The sequence below is a fragment of the Seriola aureovittata genome, chromosome 2 (assembly GCF_021018895.1).
Source record: "Seriola aureovittata isolate HTS-2021-v1 ecotype China chromosome 2, ASM2101889v1, whole genome shotgun sequence".
NCBI lineage: Eukaryota > Metazoa > Chordata > Actinopteri > Carangiformes > Carangidae > Seriola > Seriola aureovittata.
In genome coordinates this window covers 21,329,062-21,348,627 of record NC_079365.1, presented here as the reverse complement: position 1 = coordinate 21,348,627, position 19,566 = coordinate 21,329,062, and the positions used below count along the sequence as shown (strand labels likewise).

At 42.0% G+C, this 19,566-nt stretch overlaps 1 protein-coding gene across 1 annotated transcript; it reads right to left on the bottom strand.

Annotated features, from left to right (window-relative positions):
• Positions 1-3,554: 3,554 nt before the first annotated feature.
• LOC130185690 (CTTNBP2 N-terminal-like protein) lies at positions 3,555-17,881 on the bottom strand. Its single transcript, XM_056402291.1, has 7 exons — positions 17,768-17,881; positions 14,603-14,707; positions 7,296-7,532; positions 6,248-6,355; positions 5,873-6,061; positions 5,561-5,731; positions 3,555-5,399 (listed from the first exon to the last, which is right to left on the bottom strand). Exons 1-7 carry the CDS (start codon positions 17,804-17,806, stop codon positions 4,440-4,442), a joined length of 1,809 nt encoding a protein of 602 aa, XP_056258266.1. The 5' UTR covers positions 17,807-17,881; the 3' UTR covers positions 3,555-4,439.
• Positions 17,882-19,566: the final 1,685 nt, after the last annotated feature.

Here is a 19,566-nt window from a genome sequence, read left to right as displayed (position 1 = left end):
TAATGAACTCCCTCTAGTAAGTGTGGAGAAAACACTTCAGCCTTTGGAATTCATTTCCCTCAGGTGAGCAGCATAGAAGGAGCCTCTTATTTGCTCAGTGGTTGACTTTTGACATTGCTCTGTCATGGTTTAGTTTGGAGCCTAATACAGGCGTTTACTGGAATATGATTAATATGTTTTTTAAAAAGTTGCCTTTATGCCCAGTGACTTGGGGTGGGAGAGTAAATATCTTTCTCCCAGCGCCGAGCGCTTGAACCTCCCCTGTAATGCTAGTGGAGTGCATGTTTGTAGTTCAGCTCATATCAACAGTCTCGATCCAGAAACAGGTTTGTCTCATCGAGCCAGTGTGGAAACATCTGACCCACCTCAAGGGCATTTCTGGCTTGTATCCCTGCGACTTGAGTGAGTCACTTGGCGCTGAGTTTGTCTAGCAGGTAGAGAAAGGCATTGGCGAGACGACATGTGCATAAGAGAGTGTGAGGTCATTTTAATCAGTGCAAATCCAGGGGTGTTAGTTAGGGACCTAAGTAAAGGTCAATAACAATGCAGCTGCCTAGAAATGCCACGGCACAGACTGTGTGTGTGTGTGTGTGTTTGTCATCTGTGAGGTCACTTTCCAAATTGCATCGTTTTCTAAGCAAAGCAAATACTTTTTTAAAAATCGTTTTCTCCAAACAACATTTTCTACTTAACAATATATATTCAAACGCTTCAGGCTTCAAATCTGTGTCCTTTCCCCTCTCACTCTATATCACACACATAGCCCAGCTGTTTGTCCTTCAGTTATGTCATATCTGCATTTGGAGCGTCACTCGGATCCTCATTACATGTGACCCTGTCTTTCTTTACCCTAGGACAAGCTATGGATTTTACAGTGACAACTCTATAACAAATTGCTTTACAGGGAGCAGGTGATGGTGGCGATAACACTTGTCATCCGGCCCTCCCTCTCCTTCTGTCTCGCTTTGAGCCAGCTCCAGCTGTGGTCTTAAAGAGGCTCAGTGTGGGGGCCTGAGCTCCTATTCTAGGACCATCTCATGGTCTGGGCTAAATTTGGACGGAGAAAAACAGGACGAGAGGGAGGAAAAGAAGAAGAGAGCAAGAGAATAAGAAAGAGATTTGGGCCACTACATGCTGCGGCACAGATGAGTGCTCGGATGTCGATGAGTGTTGATTGGTGTGGAGCCAGTGCAGTGATAGCAGTCGTCACAGATAAAGACACAGAAAATGGAAGACGAGACGAACGTAGTTTGCTTTCTTGCAGCGGTTTGTAAATTTGTGTGTTACGTGCTCCTTCCTTGACCTCACTTTTGTCATCTCATTCACACAACATGACACTGCAGCCATGAGACCATGAGTCTTATTGTATTTCTGCCATTGTGCATCACACAGTCATAAAGTACAGCTCTTTACCAGATTTGTCCAGGAGGAGCAATGTGGCTGCAGCAACCCTTTTCAAGTTCAACTTCAAGTTCATGTATTTATATAGTTCTTTATCACAAGCATGTCTCATACAACCTAACAGAGAGGATCCAATGGATTTGCATCAGTCTAAGAACAAATTGCAGCAACATAAGTTTCTTTACATTCAGTCCAACATAAACAGGATGTGCCAACTTTCTGAGGCTGGGCGCTTAAAAAGAAATGTAACCTACTTCTCTGAGATTTATTCTTATGCAAAAAAACGTAATTATTACCCCTCTTGTCATGTGGAATCCTAACGGAAGGTGAGCCAAGATCCATTTTGGGGTCACGACTGGAATAGAAGCTGGAATAAAATTTTTAGAAAGGCATCATTTTTTATCCAAGTCATGCAGCTCAAAGCCTGAAGTCAGAGTCTGAATATTAAGTGAGTGTTTGAATATTAATGCATGCAAAGACATTTCAGGTAAATGCAGATGTGTAAGACGAGCTTTGAAAGCAAGGCAGAAGTCCAATTCAGAAAAATCCAAAAAATAATGTTTGTACTGTACAAGCTGAGATTGACATTTATTTTACTGAATGCCAATGGTTTTAGGATTTCTCACAGCAATAATACAAGGTTTTAAAATATAGATCTTTATGTCTTCTGCTGATTGTCGTGGAGTGTGTCCCTGCAGAGAACAACGGTACAGTATAGTGCAGATGAGCGAGCGGCCATACTGGCAGCGACAGCAGTGAGGACGTGGCCCCTCACAGCTCATCAACCTGAGCTTGTGTTTATGGAGGCTGAGAAAGATTGGGCTTTGCTGGAGGACCAGGCATGCCTGTGCTGGATTTGGGATGCGGCCCTGCTGTCCTACGCTGGAATGTTAATTAGGTGAGCTGAGCAGAGGAGAGGTGACCCGTCCCGTTAACCAGCCAACCCTTCTCCAACAACCAGGTGGGGGGATTTAGTGTGACAGAAAGCCAAGTCAGCGTGCGCTCTGCATATGTCTGCTGGTGTGGATGTCAGGGCACATTGACGGACTGAGAGTGTGAGCAAGGCACTGTATACAGTATACTGTGGCACTGTAGCACACACAGAAGATATCTGTCAAGTAATCAGCTGGATTTTCTGTCCACTTTCGCAATTGCAGTCTCATCACCACCACCACCCACTTTCTCTCTCTGAAGTTGCATCACTTAGACAACATACCACAAGACCAGTGTTTATAGTTGAAGCAACACAGGGCGCAAAATAAACAGTTCAGTCCCACTTAAAGGTTTCTTAACTTCTTTGCAACTAAGGAGCAGGAGGTAAGACTCCAACACAGTCAGTCACCATAGAACGAAACACAGATATGAAACATTGACTCATGAAATACACAGAGCATATGCGTGCCACTGAATATGCATCCACAGGACAGTAGAATAGGCCAGAGTTAAGTACTAACTCAATCGCTTATGTTTATATATGCAGTAAGAAGTCTTTGTAACCTTTTAAAGTGTCTTTACGCATTTAAAAAAAAAACTGTTGTTACTAATATACTCAGGTTTTGCCTTTCTGAAACTCTGTATGAACCTTAACATACAAACAATAACTGTCCCCAAATTGGTAGGACACCTACATTTACAGACATAATCACTCTGCTTAAGCTGTTGCATTTTATGGTGTTGAAGGCCACATTGACGCACTCCACTAAATCCTGTTTATTGTATGTATAACCTGTAGAGAAACAGTAGTACATGTTAAATACCTGAGTAGTCTGTTCATTGATCATTGTATTCCCCAGTCTGCTGGAAGCGACTTATTGTAGTTACTGATTTAATAGTGACCTCTAGAGGACACTCTGTGGCTGTACAGTGCTGAAAAAACTGTTTACTTTTTTATTCAAATGCATTTATATTTTTTAGAATTTATGATACTTATACTTTCCTGTCTCAGCCAAAACCCTCCAAACCTTTTTTAAAAAAATATCTTGTTTACAGAATATATGATGATTTAACATAACATCAGATTTTATTGGATGGTATCACTATAGGTATACATAGGTTACTGATACTGATACTGTTTGGATTAATACTTCCTACACTGTCAAATGGCTAATATTATCCCTGCACGAGTATAGATACATAAATGATGAATACATGACAACCTTTGGGATTCATTTATTAAATCTTCATCAATCATATACAATACTGTAAAGGATCTGATAAAAGAAGAGATAACAAACACAGCAGTTGTGTTATGATATAAATCGAAGCCATGGTGGACTATAAGATATTTGCAGTGTTTTACAATGGTTCCTCATAAACGACAAAGGCAGGACATTGATCAGACTCGCTAATCTCAAACAGAAAATATTGTCACAATGGTGACTGCATGTAATCTGAGCCTATAAGATCTTTATCATAATTATGCAACATTAAACTTATATATGAACAATGTGCAGTATAACACTGATTAGGTTATCTGTTGTATAAAACTATTACACATTAATAACTAAGAAACATTAATAAAATAAACTATACATTTTTATAAAAACCACAGCTACATATGACTTTTCAATGAAATGAGACTATGTAACGTACATTGGTCCAAGGATGACTCATTAAATTTGGTCTGAAGATTATTTGTAACAATATTAACATACATGCTCGAGACAAAGTATATGGGGACAAAAATACCTCGTCAGTTGATAAGTTGGCTTGTATCTTTGGAAATATGACACTTGATAAAAAGACTTGATATACTGCAACAGTATGCTGTGCCCAACACAGTATTGGCACATTTTGAAACTTAAACTATCAGTTGTAACTGCTCATTAGTACCAGCCCGTTAACCACTACCTGAAATAGTGCCTCAACGCATATTAAAAAAAATCTAATAAATACAAATAGCATAACAGTGTTTGAGGGGACCTCTGGTCAAATAAGCATAGTCATGTACAAGACAATATCTCAATCTCGATTATGAGATGTGGATTAAACTGTGATGTCACAAGCAGAGCAGCATCTGACGAATTTATTGTGATCACTTAATTAGATGAAACCACCACGTCCAGTTCTTTGACTCCCTCCTGGTTGGAGGTGAGGCCACAGCTGCCTGAGAGGGGGCTGTCAGAGAAATGACTGGCAGACCTGGGCACCGCAGCCGGAGAGGGAGGAGCCTGCGCCAGACCAGGCTTCTTGGGGGGGATTGGTGGAGGATTGCCCCTGTCTGCCCTGGGGATGGTGGGTGATCTGATCCCCTGTGGAAGAGCTGCTGCGGCCCTTCCTATGATGGGAGACAAGGGCGCCGCCAGGCTGCGGTAGTCTGTTCCAAAGGGGGAATTGTTTGGTGTCACAAGCTTCGGTGTGGCGCTCTGCTGGACGGTGGTGAAGCGAGACAGGACTTGAGTGACCGTGCTCCGGGCCATCTGCTTGACTGGGCTGGCTTCTTGGGAGGAGGTGCTGGTCACAGGGGAGAGGTCCTTTGGTGAGAGAGGGAGAGCAGGCGGCGTGGCCTGGGACTGAGGTTCTGGGTCAGTGGTACCCTGGAACTTATGGCGAGCAGCGTGGAAGCGCTGGTTGATCCCGGCTTGGTAGGGAGACTGGTAGCTACCAGGACTCGGGCTGCCTGGTGGGCGTTTGGCAAGAACGGGCGAGGCACAGGGGGAGGGGGGAGGGAGAGCGGAGGGGGCGGCATTGCAGGAGGAGATTGACATCTGGGTCTGATGAACTGAGGGATTTTCATTCCCATTCTGTAGGCAAATCTTCTCTGAGAGGGCGTTGTTTGGACCATGGTGCCCGTTGGTCTCCAGGGGACAGTGGTGACCGTTGACTTTTGGTTGCGCAGGTGGCTGGTTACTGTCTTCCTCAATGTCCTCCACCTTCATAGTGTCTAGTGTGGTCTTTCCCGGAGGAACTTTTGTGGCCCACTCCTTTCCTGCTGCCTCTGCTGGAGCTGTAGCTCTCGTCATATTCACCTCCTCCAGGTTCCTCTTCAGCTCTTCTACCTGATCATAAAATGGGGGGAAAAAAAAGATCAATTTCAAGCAGAAATTTGTGCAATGCAAGTTAATCTTGTCTTGCACTAACATTAGATGAAACAACTTGAGGTAGTTCTAGCGTGCCAACTGCTTCCAGCAGAGTGATGAACAAATCAAAGTGTTCACACCTGCTGCTGTAGCTGACAACAGTGAGCTTCCTCCTTCTTCAAACGTGAGCGGAGTTGCTCTCGCTCTGTGTCAAACTCAGCAAGCTGCTCCTCCACCCTTGCCTCCATCCTAAGGGCTCGCCTCCTCTCATCCTCTAGCTCCTTCTTCAGGGCCTGACAAGCCTCCTTTTCCTAAAAGAGACATTTTTTTATTTCTTACAAAGTGGGCAAAATCTAACTGACTAAGCCTAAAATTTATACAACAGAGATAAAGTATTCCAAGATAGAGAAAATGAAATAAATTGCCTAACTTGGATTCAGAATGTTAATAACCTTGTCCAGTTTGCGGCTCAGCTCAGTCAGCCGGTGACCCTCCTCCAGAGCTCTGGCACTTGCCCACTTGCATTCTTTGGCCAAAGCGCAGGAGAGCTGCTTGTGCTGGGCCCGTTCTTCTTCTAGCTGGTCAGTAATCCGCCGCTGTTCTTTCTCCAACCGCCGGACCTGGCTGCGCTCGAATTCCAGCTAAAAAGGACAGAGACAAGACGCACAATAAACAAACTCGTTAGAGGCTGGTTACAGTTTACTTCAGAACTCTGCCAATTTCTCACTGACTCCTATTAGATTTACACAGCACATTAAAAAATAAACAAAAAAAAACAAAAAAAAACACTTGCAGTGCAATCCATGCTGCTATTAATTAGAGGGCACCTGTTGTTGTAAGCGCTCCCTCTCCTTCTCCAGGATGTAAGTGACATCATCTCCCTCTGCTGTGTCCTCAGCGTGCCTCCTCTTTTCCTCCTCCAGATCTGCAATGACCTGAAGCAAAAACAGGGGGGAGACAGAGAGTCAAGAATGAAATGATCCCTCTTAAGTTTGGCCTGTTTGGTATTAAGGCCAATAACAGTTACGTTGAAGCAATGCAAATGACTGCCTTGTAAGCAAAGATGCTGGTGGCAACTTAGCTAAACAACTACATATTTGTTTTTTCTGTGGTTTTACATAGTCTACAGTGATAGAGTGCTTTGTCTTTGCACAATTTTAAAAGAGCCCATGGAAATGTTTAGCTCAACAATATTTAAATATTAGTCTTATTAGAGGCCTAAATTAGTTTTCAATGAGTTTTTATTATATTTAACACCGTCTGGTTTACCTTCTACTCCTATTTTATCAGTGTGACATGCTTTTGAGTCATGTGTGATTCATAATGAAATCAGGAGAGTATGAGATGTTGCATTTCCTCCTGTTGTGTTCTCAAGCTCACCTAATGCTCACGTGAAACAAAAGAAAAACTGGCAATCTGACGTCAATATGCAGCTATTTTCTTTCTTTTTTCCCTCCTTTGTTTGTGTTTGTGAAGTCCTTTTGGAAGTGTGTGTGTGCCTCTTTAGAAATAGTTCATAATGAAAACAATGCTGCTCATAATTTTGTTTCTGGCGTACCTGAAAAACATTTTGGTTGTGATCAAGAGGGTTGGTTTAACCTGTGTTTCAAGATTCTATTGCCATCAGTGTTTGGTTTTTAATTTTCTTATCATCTTTATTTTTTAGAATAAATGTCCACAAAGTGGTAGCAGAATTGCACTTCAGTTGTTGCCTTCCCAGCTTATGTTTTTTGTTCTTCTCTACCACTGAGGCCTACTTTTATTTTGCATGTTTCTCATGTTCTTTTTATTATCTTTTTTTTTTTTTTTAAAACATGTCTAAGGAACCTACTCATTACTTCCTCCCCTAATTAAGAAACTCGCATCCAGACTCACCCTTCTGTGCCTGCTCTCTGCTGCAGCCAGCTGGGCCAACATCTTCTCTTGCATCCTCCTGCAGTGGCTCACCACCAGTTTGAGAACCACCAGAGGGTTGGAGACAGAGGAAGAGGAACAGCCAGGATCCTTGTTTTGGCCTCCCATAGCCTCGCTGTCTCTCTGCAAGGCCAGGAAGGGGTCGCTGAGGTTGTACTTGCCATAGCGCTCCTGTATAAACAGCTCTTTACGCTGGGCCTAAAGAGATGAGAAGAAGCAGTGATCAGTTAGCTGTGTGGTAGGAAATGTTGATGAGCGGAATAGAGTGGCGATTACGCTTTTGCATAAATTTCCTTTTTCACAACAGGTTTGTAACTAGTCTGAGCCATTACTGAACACTGATTCTTCTGTGTTTTTAGAGATGCATTTTTAGCCATGTTCTCGGTGTAGCAAGTATTGAATGGATGGCCATCAAACTTGGTGCAGATATTAATTTGAGGGTGAATTGTAGTGACTGAGGTGATCCCCTGACATGTGGTTAATGAATGAATGAAAATTCTTGACAACCAGTGGGTGGATTCTCATGAACCTGGGCATGTTTGCATGGTGTTGTTAGATTTTAGCAAAGCACCTCTGTGCCTGAGTACAGCCCGGAGATACTAGCATGGTTGTAGACCTTTTAGTCTTGGTCTTGTTCTCTACTTAGTCTTCCCTCCGCCTCGAACTGCAAACTAGGAATAGTACCTGTGTATAATTGCTCTCAAAGATTCAATATACAATGAACCTTTCAACTCGAGCTGCAATTAAAGCAAGCATTATCATTCTATCAGACTCTGAACTTTAAAGATAATTTAATTAAACAGGAAACTGAATACTGCGTTCAACACACCATGATCAATATCGCTAATGCTAGAGTGCTAAATAAGCAGTAAGATAAAGGAAGGGGAAAAGAGAGGAAATGCATGGGGGAAGAAAAAAAACAAGAGAAAGAGTGCTAGCAGGAGGAAGGAGCAACAGATGGTGTGTGTCTGTCTATCTTTAGCAGGACAGCTGCTCTGGACTGGGCCTTGGCCAAGGCAGACCTGTTCTCTGTTTAACTCACGACAAAGGAGGGATAATAGCAGCAAGACATTTCAGGTTCAGCAGATACCTTTGGGCTTTGCCATGGAAAGAGGGTGAAGTGAGGGGGAGAGAGAGAAAAGAGAGAGAGAGAGAGAAGCTGAAGCTGAGCTGGCAATGTGTCTTAGTGAGGTTTCAACAAAAGAGGATCAAGAGATTAGAGAGAACGGTATCTTCTCTGGCAGGGTGAGGACAGAACTCTTGACGACTGATACCGAGATTACTCTACAAGTTTAAAGTGTAGTCAAGAGCGTGGGTGGGCCTGCAGAGCAATATTTAGCCATTTGGCTGTACAGGCTTACAGAGCCCTCAAGTGCTGACTGTGTGAGGTGGGGTATTACAGATGAGCACACAGGTATACCATCACCCCTCCCAAACAGAACTATACTGGACGAGAACTATACTGGACGAGAACTATACCTATTTTAACTAAGGACTCATTGATTTAACATTTTCTATACCGGGACTTTCTTCTCCAAAATATACAATCTGTATACCTTGCTGCGTGGACCTTATTAAAACATTTTCACGTAAGGTAACATGAGGTTTGGGGTTGCTGTGGCAACCTGCTGTGACTATGGATCCCTCAGATCGTGGCTGATGGCTGCACAGCTTAATAAGATACAAACCTGATCAGTGCATCCCCAAGTTTATGAAGAGAAATAATTTCACAATTTAATAAGAATTTCTTAGAGCTGCATGTAACTGATTTAAAAGTCCAACATTTGCAGCAGTAATGGAGATATTCTGACATGACATTTAACGTACAGTTACGCACAGTGACAGATTCATTTGTAGCAACTGGAAGCAGCACTTTGAAAGAAACATGAGCCAAAACACTTCTATAATCATACTGATTACAAATCTATAGAACGGAACAGGCCTTATCAAAACAAATCAAAATTGTAGTTACGAATTCTATGAAAGTGATTTCGGCCCAGTTGTTTACCGGAGAGATGATGGATTGACTTCAGACAGAGCAACACTCTGAACGAGAGTTCACAGGCTTCGTGATTTGTCATTTTTCTACATCTTCAGTATTGGCTCATCAGGCACAAAGAGAGGATGGCAGGACTGCGAGGCTTTGCTGCTGTTATTTGATCCAGTCCGCTGAGGACGGTGTGAAGGCGGATCAAACAGCATGAAGGGGCGAAACAGGAAAACACAGGGTGCCCAGGAGAATTCAAAAATGCCTCTCAAATGTTGGGATATATCTAAAGCACAGTCACCACTCAACACCTCAACAACAGTTTTGTGTGTGATTCAGCGTGTCTTTTGAATGTTGTCCTGTGTGTATACAACACAGCTTTGACATCTGATTGACTTAGAAAAAACATGACATTTGTCAGCATACTTATGACTGATCTATGCAAATGCTAAAGTTAAAAATAGAATACCTTGAGCAAGATTATACACTGTCCTTCACTTTGTTAGGATTATTCTAATTTTTTTTTTTCTAAAACGCAGATATCTAATTTTGAAGGCAAGTCTTCAAAGAGAAATCTGTCTACTGCCTTGGCCTACAGCCCACCCCTGTTCCCATCAGTGACTCGCTGCTCTGATGTGTCACTTTACAGTCAGAGATTAAATAAGCTTAGATCAGTGTTTCCATTCTTGACACTTGCGTTGCTCAAGGATATACACTCAGCCTGACTCTCGGGCAACAGGAAAAAAACGCTTAATTTGTAAGCCATTGTTCAGACAGGGGAATGCATACATAAAGCAAAATAAAATTAAGATTTTTTTTTAACTTGAAGTTTCTAGAAGAACTGTTTTCCTAATTTTTGATTTATTCCGTCTGTGCACATTTTCGCAACTGGATAATTGGCCTTTAAATTGTCTAGATTTTTTTTCTTCTAATTCACAGGACCCCTATTACACAAGTTCACTCATAAACACAGAGTCTGCCTCTCTTTCGCTCCCCAGCCCCTCAATCCACACACAGACGAGCACGTCCACAACACAAAGAGAGGCTGTTTTCCCTCTGCATCAATCCTCCACTGCTGCACAGAGGGTGGAGGAAGTGAAAAGAGGGATTACAGAAAACGCATTTTTAGCGTTAGTTAATACTTAACACCCAAATCTACAAGAGCTTATTCATTACATTATACTGTACATGTGCAATACGCATAAACATTCAGTACATGGCTGTTATGCATCACAGTCTAGCTCCATTATTCATGCTTTTGTCTGCTGGCTACAGTTCTTGGCAACCTGTGTGCTTTTGCTAGGGAAGCCGTCTTTGTGCCATGGCTGCGCTGGTTCCAATGTGGCTTATCTTTTGCTGACATATGCCTGGACTCTTTCAGTCGTGCAATGTTGGCGACAAGATCTGTATTATACTGAGGGAAGATGATATATGAACTTCCTACCCCAGAGTCCTATGTATTTCAGAGCTGTTTATTACGCAGATTGCTAAATAGTCTAAAACGCACATGCATGTAGTGAAAATGATGTACTATCCATCATAAAAACGTGTGTGTGGGTGAAATGCAATGAATGCTACAGTAACAGACAGCGAGCACAATCAGTTGATGCATCTCAAAGCCAGAAACAAAGTTATTTTCTGTGTTTCAATGCTGCTCCATTACCAAAGAACACACAAGGTAAACCTGTTTGATGTTCGTCCATTTGGAACCACACCATGTGAACTCGACAGTTAATTAAAGGCTCATTTCCATATTTGAGTCGCCTTTGAACTTAAAGTACGGACTCGTATTCTTTACCCAAAGCAAAAGGGACTACTGGATCACTGCAAGTCTTTGTGTGCCAAATACAAGTATTGCCAGAGACTAACTTCCTTTTGAAAGCCACAGCGTGAGCAGCTGCAGAAGTGAGTCACAAGGGGGGAAAAAATGTAGCGGATACTTAGAATGCCATTGATAGTTCTGCATAATTAAATATAGAGAACCATACAAAAACCACATCATTAACCTCACATCCTTTGCTTACACTATATCCTGAAGAAAATCGCTGATAAGAATCTTACAGGTTTTTAAAAAAAAAATGCTGACCAAGGAGACAACACATGAAATCTTGCCAGTTCTTCTACTTTACCAGATGAGGCATGCAAAGCAAAGAAGTGAGCAGTTCATCATGTGAGGGACAGTTTATTAAAAGAAGTGTCATGCATGGTATTATTACCATGGTGATTTGTGTTTGAGTTAAACATTTCTTGCATGACACTCAGTTTAGTAGTGACACGTCAGTTAAGATCAACATGCGCAGCTTGACTGGAGCTTCTTCTCTAATTACTGTAGATTCATGTGCAGGCTTATTGTTGGAACAAGAGTCTGCAGCCATGCTAGCAGCTCTGTTACTCAGACACAGCAGTGCTTTGAGAAAAAATGCTAATGTCTGCATGCTAACATGCTCAAAATGACAATACTAAAAGGCTGATGTTTAGCAGATATGGTCATCCTCTTAATTTAGCATGTTAACATGCTAACTTTGGTACTTGGAACTAAACACAAAGTACAGGCGAGGCTGGTGGAAATGACATTAGTTTTACAGCTATTAAGATTTTGACCAGATGGAGGCGCTAGTTTAGAAGTGAAAGGATCAACAAAGTTATAACAGTTCATCCCTAATGGGAAGCATGAACTCCTGAATCAAATTTTATGGCAAGCCATCCAATTGTTGCAGAGACATTTCTCTCAAAACCACCGATGTGAGCCACATGGTGGCGCTAAAGGAAAAAGTCAGGGAATCTCCAAAGCCAGTAGGATTCATCCTCTAGGGCAGGGGTCTCAAACTCAACTTAGATGGGGGCCGCTGGAAGTAGAGTCTGGGTGAGGCTGGGCCGCAAGTATTCAAAAAAAAAAAAGTACAACAGATCCAATCTTCTCAATCTTTATTATTAACAGTTCTTCACGTTTCAACCAAGTTTCAACCGTCGCTAATTCGCGCTGGACATTATGGTGCGTTCAAGTTGTGCTCGGAAGTCGGACTTTCTGAGCTCCGAGATGGACATTTCAACTGGAAGTCTGAAATCTGAGTCGTTCCAATTTACAAGTTCCAACTTAACGGGAACGCACCATAACTTGACAACAAACGCGACACCGAAAGCTGTCATGAGCCTGCGCTATGGTAGCCCATAAGTGAAAAATAAAAGCCCAGGGCAAGCGCGGCTCGCCCAACAACTCGGCAAAAAGGTGCGTTTGAGAAAAACGCGCGGGCTGCACTAACACTAAACTTTGATGTCAAGTAGGGGGCCACAAAATAACGTCCCGCAGGCCGCAATTGGCCCGCGGGCCGCGAGTTTGAGACCCATGCTCTAGGGACTCTGAATGTCTGTACAAATGTTTGGGCCAATCCACCCAGTAGCTGATGAGATACTTCACTTGATGAAAGCTCTGAGTCAGTCACCAAAACTTCATCCTCTGGGGAACTATGAATGTCTCTATGAAACATGGCAAACCATCCGGTAGTTGTTGAGACATTTCAATCAGGACCAAAGTATTGGGCCAACTGGTAGACATCCATTTTAGCCTCGAGCATGGACAGAAGCAAAAGGAATTATGAGGTGATGTTTTACTGATAACAATCTACTTTCATGTGAGGGCGAGACTGCGAACTCCCCAACACTAATTCCTTAACAGCAGAAAGGTATGTGTCCTGCAGAGAAGAGATCACTTTTCACTCCCGCTCTGCAGTTCATTTCCTACAGGTCAGTGATTACAACATTTAATTAAAGCTCTGTAAAGAGTTAACACTGCAGCACTGAGTCTTGAATGGGTTAACAGTTTGACCCGGTGGAGCCATGAAAGAAGCACAGCCATATTCCCCTCAAGCTCCAGTTAAGGCCAATGTTTATTTGTTCACTCCTACTCTCGCTCACATTGAGTCATCAGGCACCCAGCGTGCTGCAATTCTTCTTGCCTTAGATGGCCAGATCCCAGGAGAGATGTAGGAATGTGGTCTAGACACAACACATGAACATTCAGGAGTGGGCTCTCTTCAACGGTTGCTCTCTAGTTTGTTCTTTCAATGGTGCGTTTTACGCCAGAAAAAGGAACAGCATCCCAAGAGCATAACGGCATGACAGAAATGCTGCATCATTAGTTTGCTTAGTCTCCACTTATCTTTAATTTGTGGTTTATTAACAGCGTTACGGGAACACAATGTCACTGAAGTAAGTTTACAGCTCTTTTATTAAATGAAACATCCTTAAGGTGATGCAAACGGTCACTGAAAGCTTGAATATGTGAGCCTGAAGGACACAGTGTGGGAAAATAGCCTGACAATCCTTTAACTGAAATACAGCATTAATCCTGCCAAAGTAATGCATCCTAAGGCTGAAAGTAGCTGCTGCTATGTATCGGGTGTGTGTGTTTGTGTGTGTGTGTGTGTGTGTGTGTGTGTGTGTGTGTGTAAGTGTGTAAGTGTGTGTAAGTGTGTGTGTGTGGGGCTTTTTCTAATTGGGTTTGTGTTCAGGTTCACTGGGGTGTGTCTACTCATTTCAGCTTATGAAAAGAATGACATATGTTATTATGAGACAATGTCACAAACGATTCACCGCTCTCTGAGGTACAGAACACTAAGTTGGAGGGAATGAGAGGAATATCAGCTTTACAGTCACAGACAGATAGATTTGTCATCTCCAGACAGGGAATGATTACTAATAACAGGGTTACTATCATTTTACCCAGTTTTTCCCCCCTTGTTTTGTTGCCAGTTCTTTCTGTGCTTTAGGTCCAATAACACCAAAAACTGGCAGCCACCTTATAGCTCTATATATCCACCACAACCATATCTTAACCAACTCCTGTAGGCTTGAAAAGTGCCTGTTCAAAGTTGGTAGCTTGTAGTGAGTTTTCACAACACCACACAAGCCTCTCACACCACCATCGGATTCTCTGCTGTCCATCAAAACATCATTTTTGTATATCACATATAGTATGACCACATTTGCTCATGTTCGTCATGAGCGACGTGCATAAGAAGCTCTTTGTGTCATCTACAAACAGAAACACACAGTGTTGTAGCAATATGCTACATAAGTGGTTAGAGAGGTTTCTTCTGACACTTGATACGTTCTCCCTGCTGTAACGTGTCACCATTGAATTTCATTGTAACTGACATTAATTCAACCTGACCACAGCTGCTGTTCTCTATGACAGCCACATTTACAGCCTGGAGGGAGGTGGAAGGTTTGTGCGAAGAGTAGCTTGAACGTTCTGGGTGTCACCAGCTCCACTCATATTTACCTTTAAGGCATCAATGACCAGGTCCCGGGCCTCCAGCTCTCCCTCCAGGATGCTGAAGAGCATCAGCAGCTCTGGCTTGCTCAAACTCTCCATGTTCAGCTTGGACTGTGAGGACAGGAGATGAAAGAAAAGAAGTTGGTTGATTGATTTCAGATTTTATTTCTTAAAAGTGATGCTAATGGGCATGTGTGGCAGTTCATATTATGCTTGTTCATAAAAAAATAAATACTTAAACTGGTGCTTAATTCATTCTACCACAATATTGTACAACTCCAAAAGAGGAAACCCTGAGAAAATACTAATCACTGCTTCTTGTTTTTTCCCACAATTTCTCAGTTATTTAATTTCATCTTGAAACAAAGCCGTATTTTCTAATCTCCCAGAATCACCCAGACAGACATCTGATCTATCTGATCAAGCCCAGTGATTTATGAGCTTTATATGGATATGTAGTCATTATCTTGGGAAGGAGAGCAGAACCACTGTACAAAATATTTTTTTTCCTCTGGTATGAAAACAAACCAGGCGGTCTACTTTGGATGTAGTTCAGAAGTGCATTGAATGCCTAACATATCTACTTAAGTGCTCCAGGTGTGTGGTGTAGCTCAAGCAAAAAGTGAGGATATAGTATCAAGAGAAATACAACTACTGTTAAAAAAAAGAAAAAGTAAATAAATATTATGCAACAGCAACATTTACAACTGCAACAGTGCAACTGAGCTGTGAGGGCTATATTTTACATTAAAGTTGCTCGTTTCATTTCCCTTGTGGGTTTCGGGTATTTCAGTGAGGTGACACGAACATGGCAACAATGGAAGATGACGTGTTCATCAGGCACAGAGGAATCGCATCTCAAATAAGAAACAGTCAGCTTCCACCATAAACACTTAAAGCTGACCAACTTAACTTCTTAAATCTTAAATATAATATCACTTTGTTTCGTTTCCCTTTTGTGTGTCCCATTCATAAAGGGTGCCGTGACAGTTACTTTATGCTGGAAATGCGATGTGGTCTCTTTGTAGTGTCCCTACACTCTAATCTCACAGCTGTGTTGGTTCTGCTGACAAGCCCTGCGGTGTCCACACCTCAAACATCCAACCACACTCTGGCCAAGTGAACGTATGCGGGCCCCCCTTTGAAATCCGATCAAAGCTGTTGATGTTTTTACACTAAGCATCCTTTTCATCATGTGGGACGTGTAGTGTAGATGAATGCCTCACTGGCCAACTATTTAATAACAGAAACTTACTCTAGCTTGACTCATTGAAAAACTTATTTTATTGATATGTGAAAAGAAAGCATCTGAAAAATCTCCCTCCTCTCTGCTGTTTACTAGACTGTGATCCACACCTGAACTAGCATTCATTCAACAGGCGCTGCCCTGAGCAGCCTGTGGTCACCACAACTTTCCACATCATGAAGTCATCAGGAGGGGGTGGGCTGCTCTCTCGTCCCTCTCTCTCTCTGGTTGCATAATGAGAGACGGGAGCCACCGGCCTTTTTATATCTGAGCTTGTAGCTACAATATTTCCCAGGCACCTTCAATAACATCAGTGGGAAACGAAACCTGAAAATGACCAGTGTCGTGAAACTTTCAAATACACTTACACCCATATAGCGAAATATCCAGAAGTGAGAAGACGAATGAGCCACGTGAACTGCATCCACAGTCTAAATCCCCACAGCAGCGTGCTCTCACAAAGAAGGCACACAGCGTTTAGTTGAGCCCTCACCAGCACTCATGGTCTGTGGCTTAACCACAGGGGTAAAATGCTAATTAAACTACAGCACACACACCTCCCTTGGTTTTAGTTTACAGGCTTGCTTGCTAATTTCACAGGCGGCCGTAATCACTGTGAGAAGAGTGTGCGCTTGTGTTATGAGACATGTCTGGCCCTGGCGGGAACCTACATGTGTCATCAGGCTTGTTTAGATCCTCATCATTTTAATATTATTTCACCTAATCCCCTGAGTTAGAGCTGGTAATCATGAGGGTATACAAACAGGGAGCAACAGCATGGGAAATACAAATATTCCCACACGTTCTTGTAGCTCCACCTCCGATCAAAAAGCCCTGTGTCCATAATCATTTTCATCCATGTTTGTTTTAAGCCTGGTCAGCCATGTGCCTTCTCTGCAACACTGTAAACTCATTAAAAACACAGCAGCTTTTACTGCAAAAACATATGCCTTGCTCCAATGCAATGAGGCCTGTGATTTGTGAGGAGCTGCTTGATAATATAGTTTATAGTTCAACTGCTCATGTTGAATCACAGCAAAACTTGTAATATCAATATCCAGAGAATTTCAAATTATGATCTAAGTTATGAGTAAATAATAATCATTTTACGTATGTAATTGTTTGCACAATAGTCCAGTGCAGACAATTGCCTTGTCTCTGAAACTGTGACAAACTTTTTCAGTGCATGAAACTTTTTCCAAAACTGTCATTACATCACATCTTCCAGCTGGAAGACAATAAAAAAAACACAGCTTGTGCTTAAATCCATGTCACAGACTGTAAAACCTGCTCGCACCACAAACTTTACCTGATATGAGGGTCAGCTGAGGGGAAGTGCAGCCTGAGAGGTCTGCTGAATTTCCTTGTTCTGTTAATCAGGCTGGCTGACCAGATGCAGCATGTCTGGATACTAAATTGGATTTATTAGCCAACCCAATTTTTGTGTAAGCCACTTGCTTCCTCACTCAGCTTCCTACCAATGGGCTTTAACACAGCCTGGTCTTTAAAAAATGCACATTAAAAACATATAAAGTAAAATAATGGAGTGTTGAGCATGCTGAAGAATAAGCCTTATTAGTTAAAAAACAAACAAACAACAACTGGAGCCGCTGTAAATTGATCCAATTAGCATGATCGTGAAGATCACACGGCATCAGTGTATGACTGAAGGAGATGACATGCAACTGTCTGCTTTTCTTCTTCGCTGGAAAGGATAAATCTAATTTTTGCACGGTCAAAACACAACTTCGTGTCATTTGATCTTAAGATGCAGTCCGAACGGTTCGGCCTGTAGCCTTGACTACTTCAGCTAACTACATCTTTTTTTTTTTTTCTTGTGTCTTAAGACACGGCGAAACGCTGCAAACGATCGTCTCTAACTTCACACCCGCCGACACCAAACCGTTTTCTGTAGGTCTTCTTACCTTCATGTGGCCCTCTGGGGTCTTTGAAAACTCCAGCATGAACTTTTCTCCTGTCAGAAGATTTGTTTCACTTGATTTGCGTCCTCTGATCCCGACGCAGCGGAGCACGGAACGGCCAAGCGCCGCTCTAACAGACAGCTAAACCAGCCAATAGGCGAAGGAGAGCTCAGAGCGCTGACCAATGAGAGACGAGCTTGTGGGGAAAGGGGGCGGGACAGTGGAGTCCCACCTCTTGGATTCTGGTTGGATTTCTTTGTTTAGTATTTCTTGAGTGCCTGCCTCTTAAAGAATCTCCCTCAGGCACGTAAAGACTTTCAGCAAACAATTTTAACTATACAAGTGAAGAAATTAGAAAACATGACTTATGGTGTGTTTGTGGCCCTTCACGGTGTCTTTATAGTGACGATAGAGCTAAAAACTACACGTTAAATAGACCAACCTGAGTTGTAAAAAAAAAAAAAGAAAACAAAAAAGAAGCAGATCTACAAAAACAATGCAAAATTTACTTATATGGATAAACCGAAGATACGGTCATTGACATTTGTGCGTCATTTATACAGTATAAAAAGGACATTCAGTGGATAGTGCAAAGCTGCCTGGTTCTATAGAGGTGTGATAACAGAAAGTAGTGTTTTTTAATCAAAATAACAACCTCAGCATATTCCCAACATTGTACTTTTGTACAATATTGTTCAGGTCATGCTGTCATCCTTTAATGATTATTTGATATTTTTGATACATTTGTGTGGTTTAAGGTTATACTGCTATAGTTGTGTAGTATTCTTTGAAACATAGCCTATATTATGCTATGGTTGAGGAAGTGGTCACATCCGTTACCTCTGTAAAACTAGTAAGACCAAAACAAACTATTTGCCCCTTAAGTGTAGCAAAGAAGTATAAAGTAGCACAAACTGAGAATCCTCAAACTATCTCAAAATTATATGCATGTATGGCCATGCACAAACAAACAAAAAAAATGTGTCATGAAATAACTATAATTTATAGTATATAACAAACAAGATGTTACGCATAAAAGTGAGGCAATACACACATAGGTCCATGGTCATTTTATCTCACAGTTGCAATGATGCAATGAAAGATGTTGTAAATGTTATTAATGTCACCACATAAACCATCTGTTGACCGTTTACATTAATTATTCCAACATTATTATTTATTCCAGCAAAAGCGTCCCATGCGTTGATTCCTGGATTTGAGGGATTACAGTATTATTGACTGCCATCTGGTGGCACTGTCACTGTAAAAGCCTGCAGAGCCGCATTAAGGCTGAGGTTTATTTTTGAAGGAAGTGGTAGAAATGTCAGCAGGTTTCTGAGTTAACCTGAAAATGAAAATAAAGGTTTACAAAATCTAGATGAGCTAATATGAGATCTAGCTTCAACTCTGAAAAGCTGAAAGCTATTATACTAACATACCCAGTGTTTTTCTGTGATTTTAGAGACAGACTTCCCGTAACTCCTGCATTTTATTAGCACACAAGGTTGACTGTGGAGGTCTAACTCTATAGGGGGGAGGGGGTACAGCTGTGTTGTTGTTTGTGTTGTTGTTGCCGGCTGTGAGGCATAGAGCTCCAGATGCTGTGTGACAAAAATCACACGAGGTATTCACTGTGCTGTAGACCTGAAAATTCAAGGATGCCTCAGACGCAAGCTGGAGCCCTTCCTGTAATACATAATAGCTGCCAGTAGAGCGCAATGCTCACACAACTCAAGGCAAGGTTACCAGTGGTCTTATTATACAGGGGAGTATAATGGATAATCCAACACGTTTACTATTAC

Coding starts and splice junctions, on each gene's coding strand:
- LOC130185690 (XM_056402291.1), bottom strand. CDS start 17,806: ATGCTGGAGTTTTCAAAGACCCCAGAGGGCCACATGAAG. Junction 14,708..17,767: donor CCCCAGAGGGCCACATGAAG/GTAAGAAGACCT, acceptor CTGTCCTCACAG/TCCAAGCTGAACATGGAGAG. Junction 6,356..7,295: donor CAGAGAGCAGGCACAGAAGG/GTGAGTCTGGAT, acceptor TTTTTGCTTCAG/GTCATTGCAGATCTGGAGGA.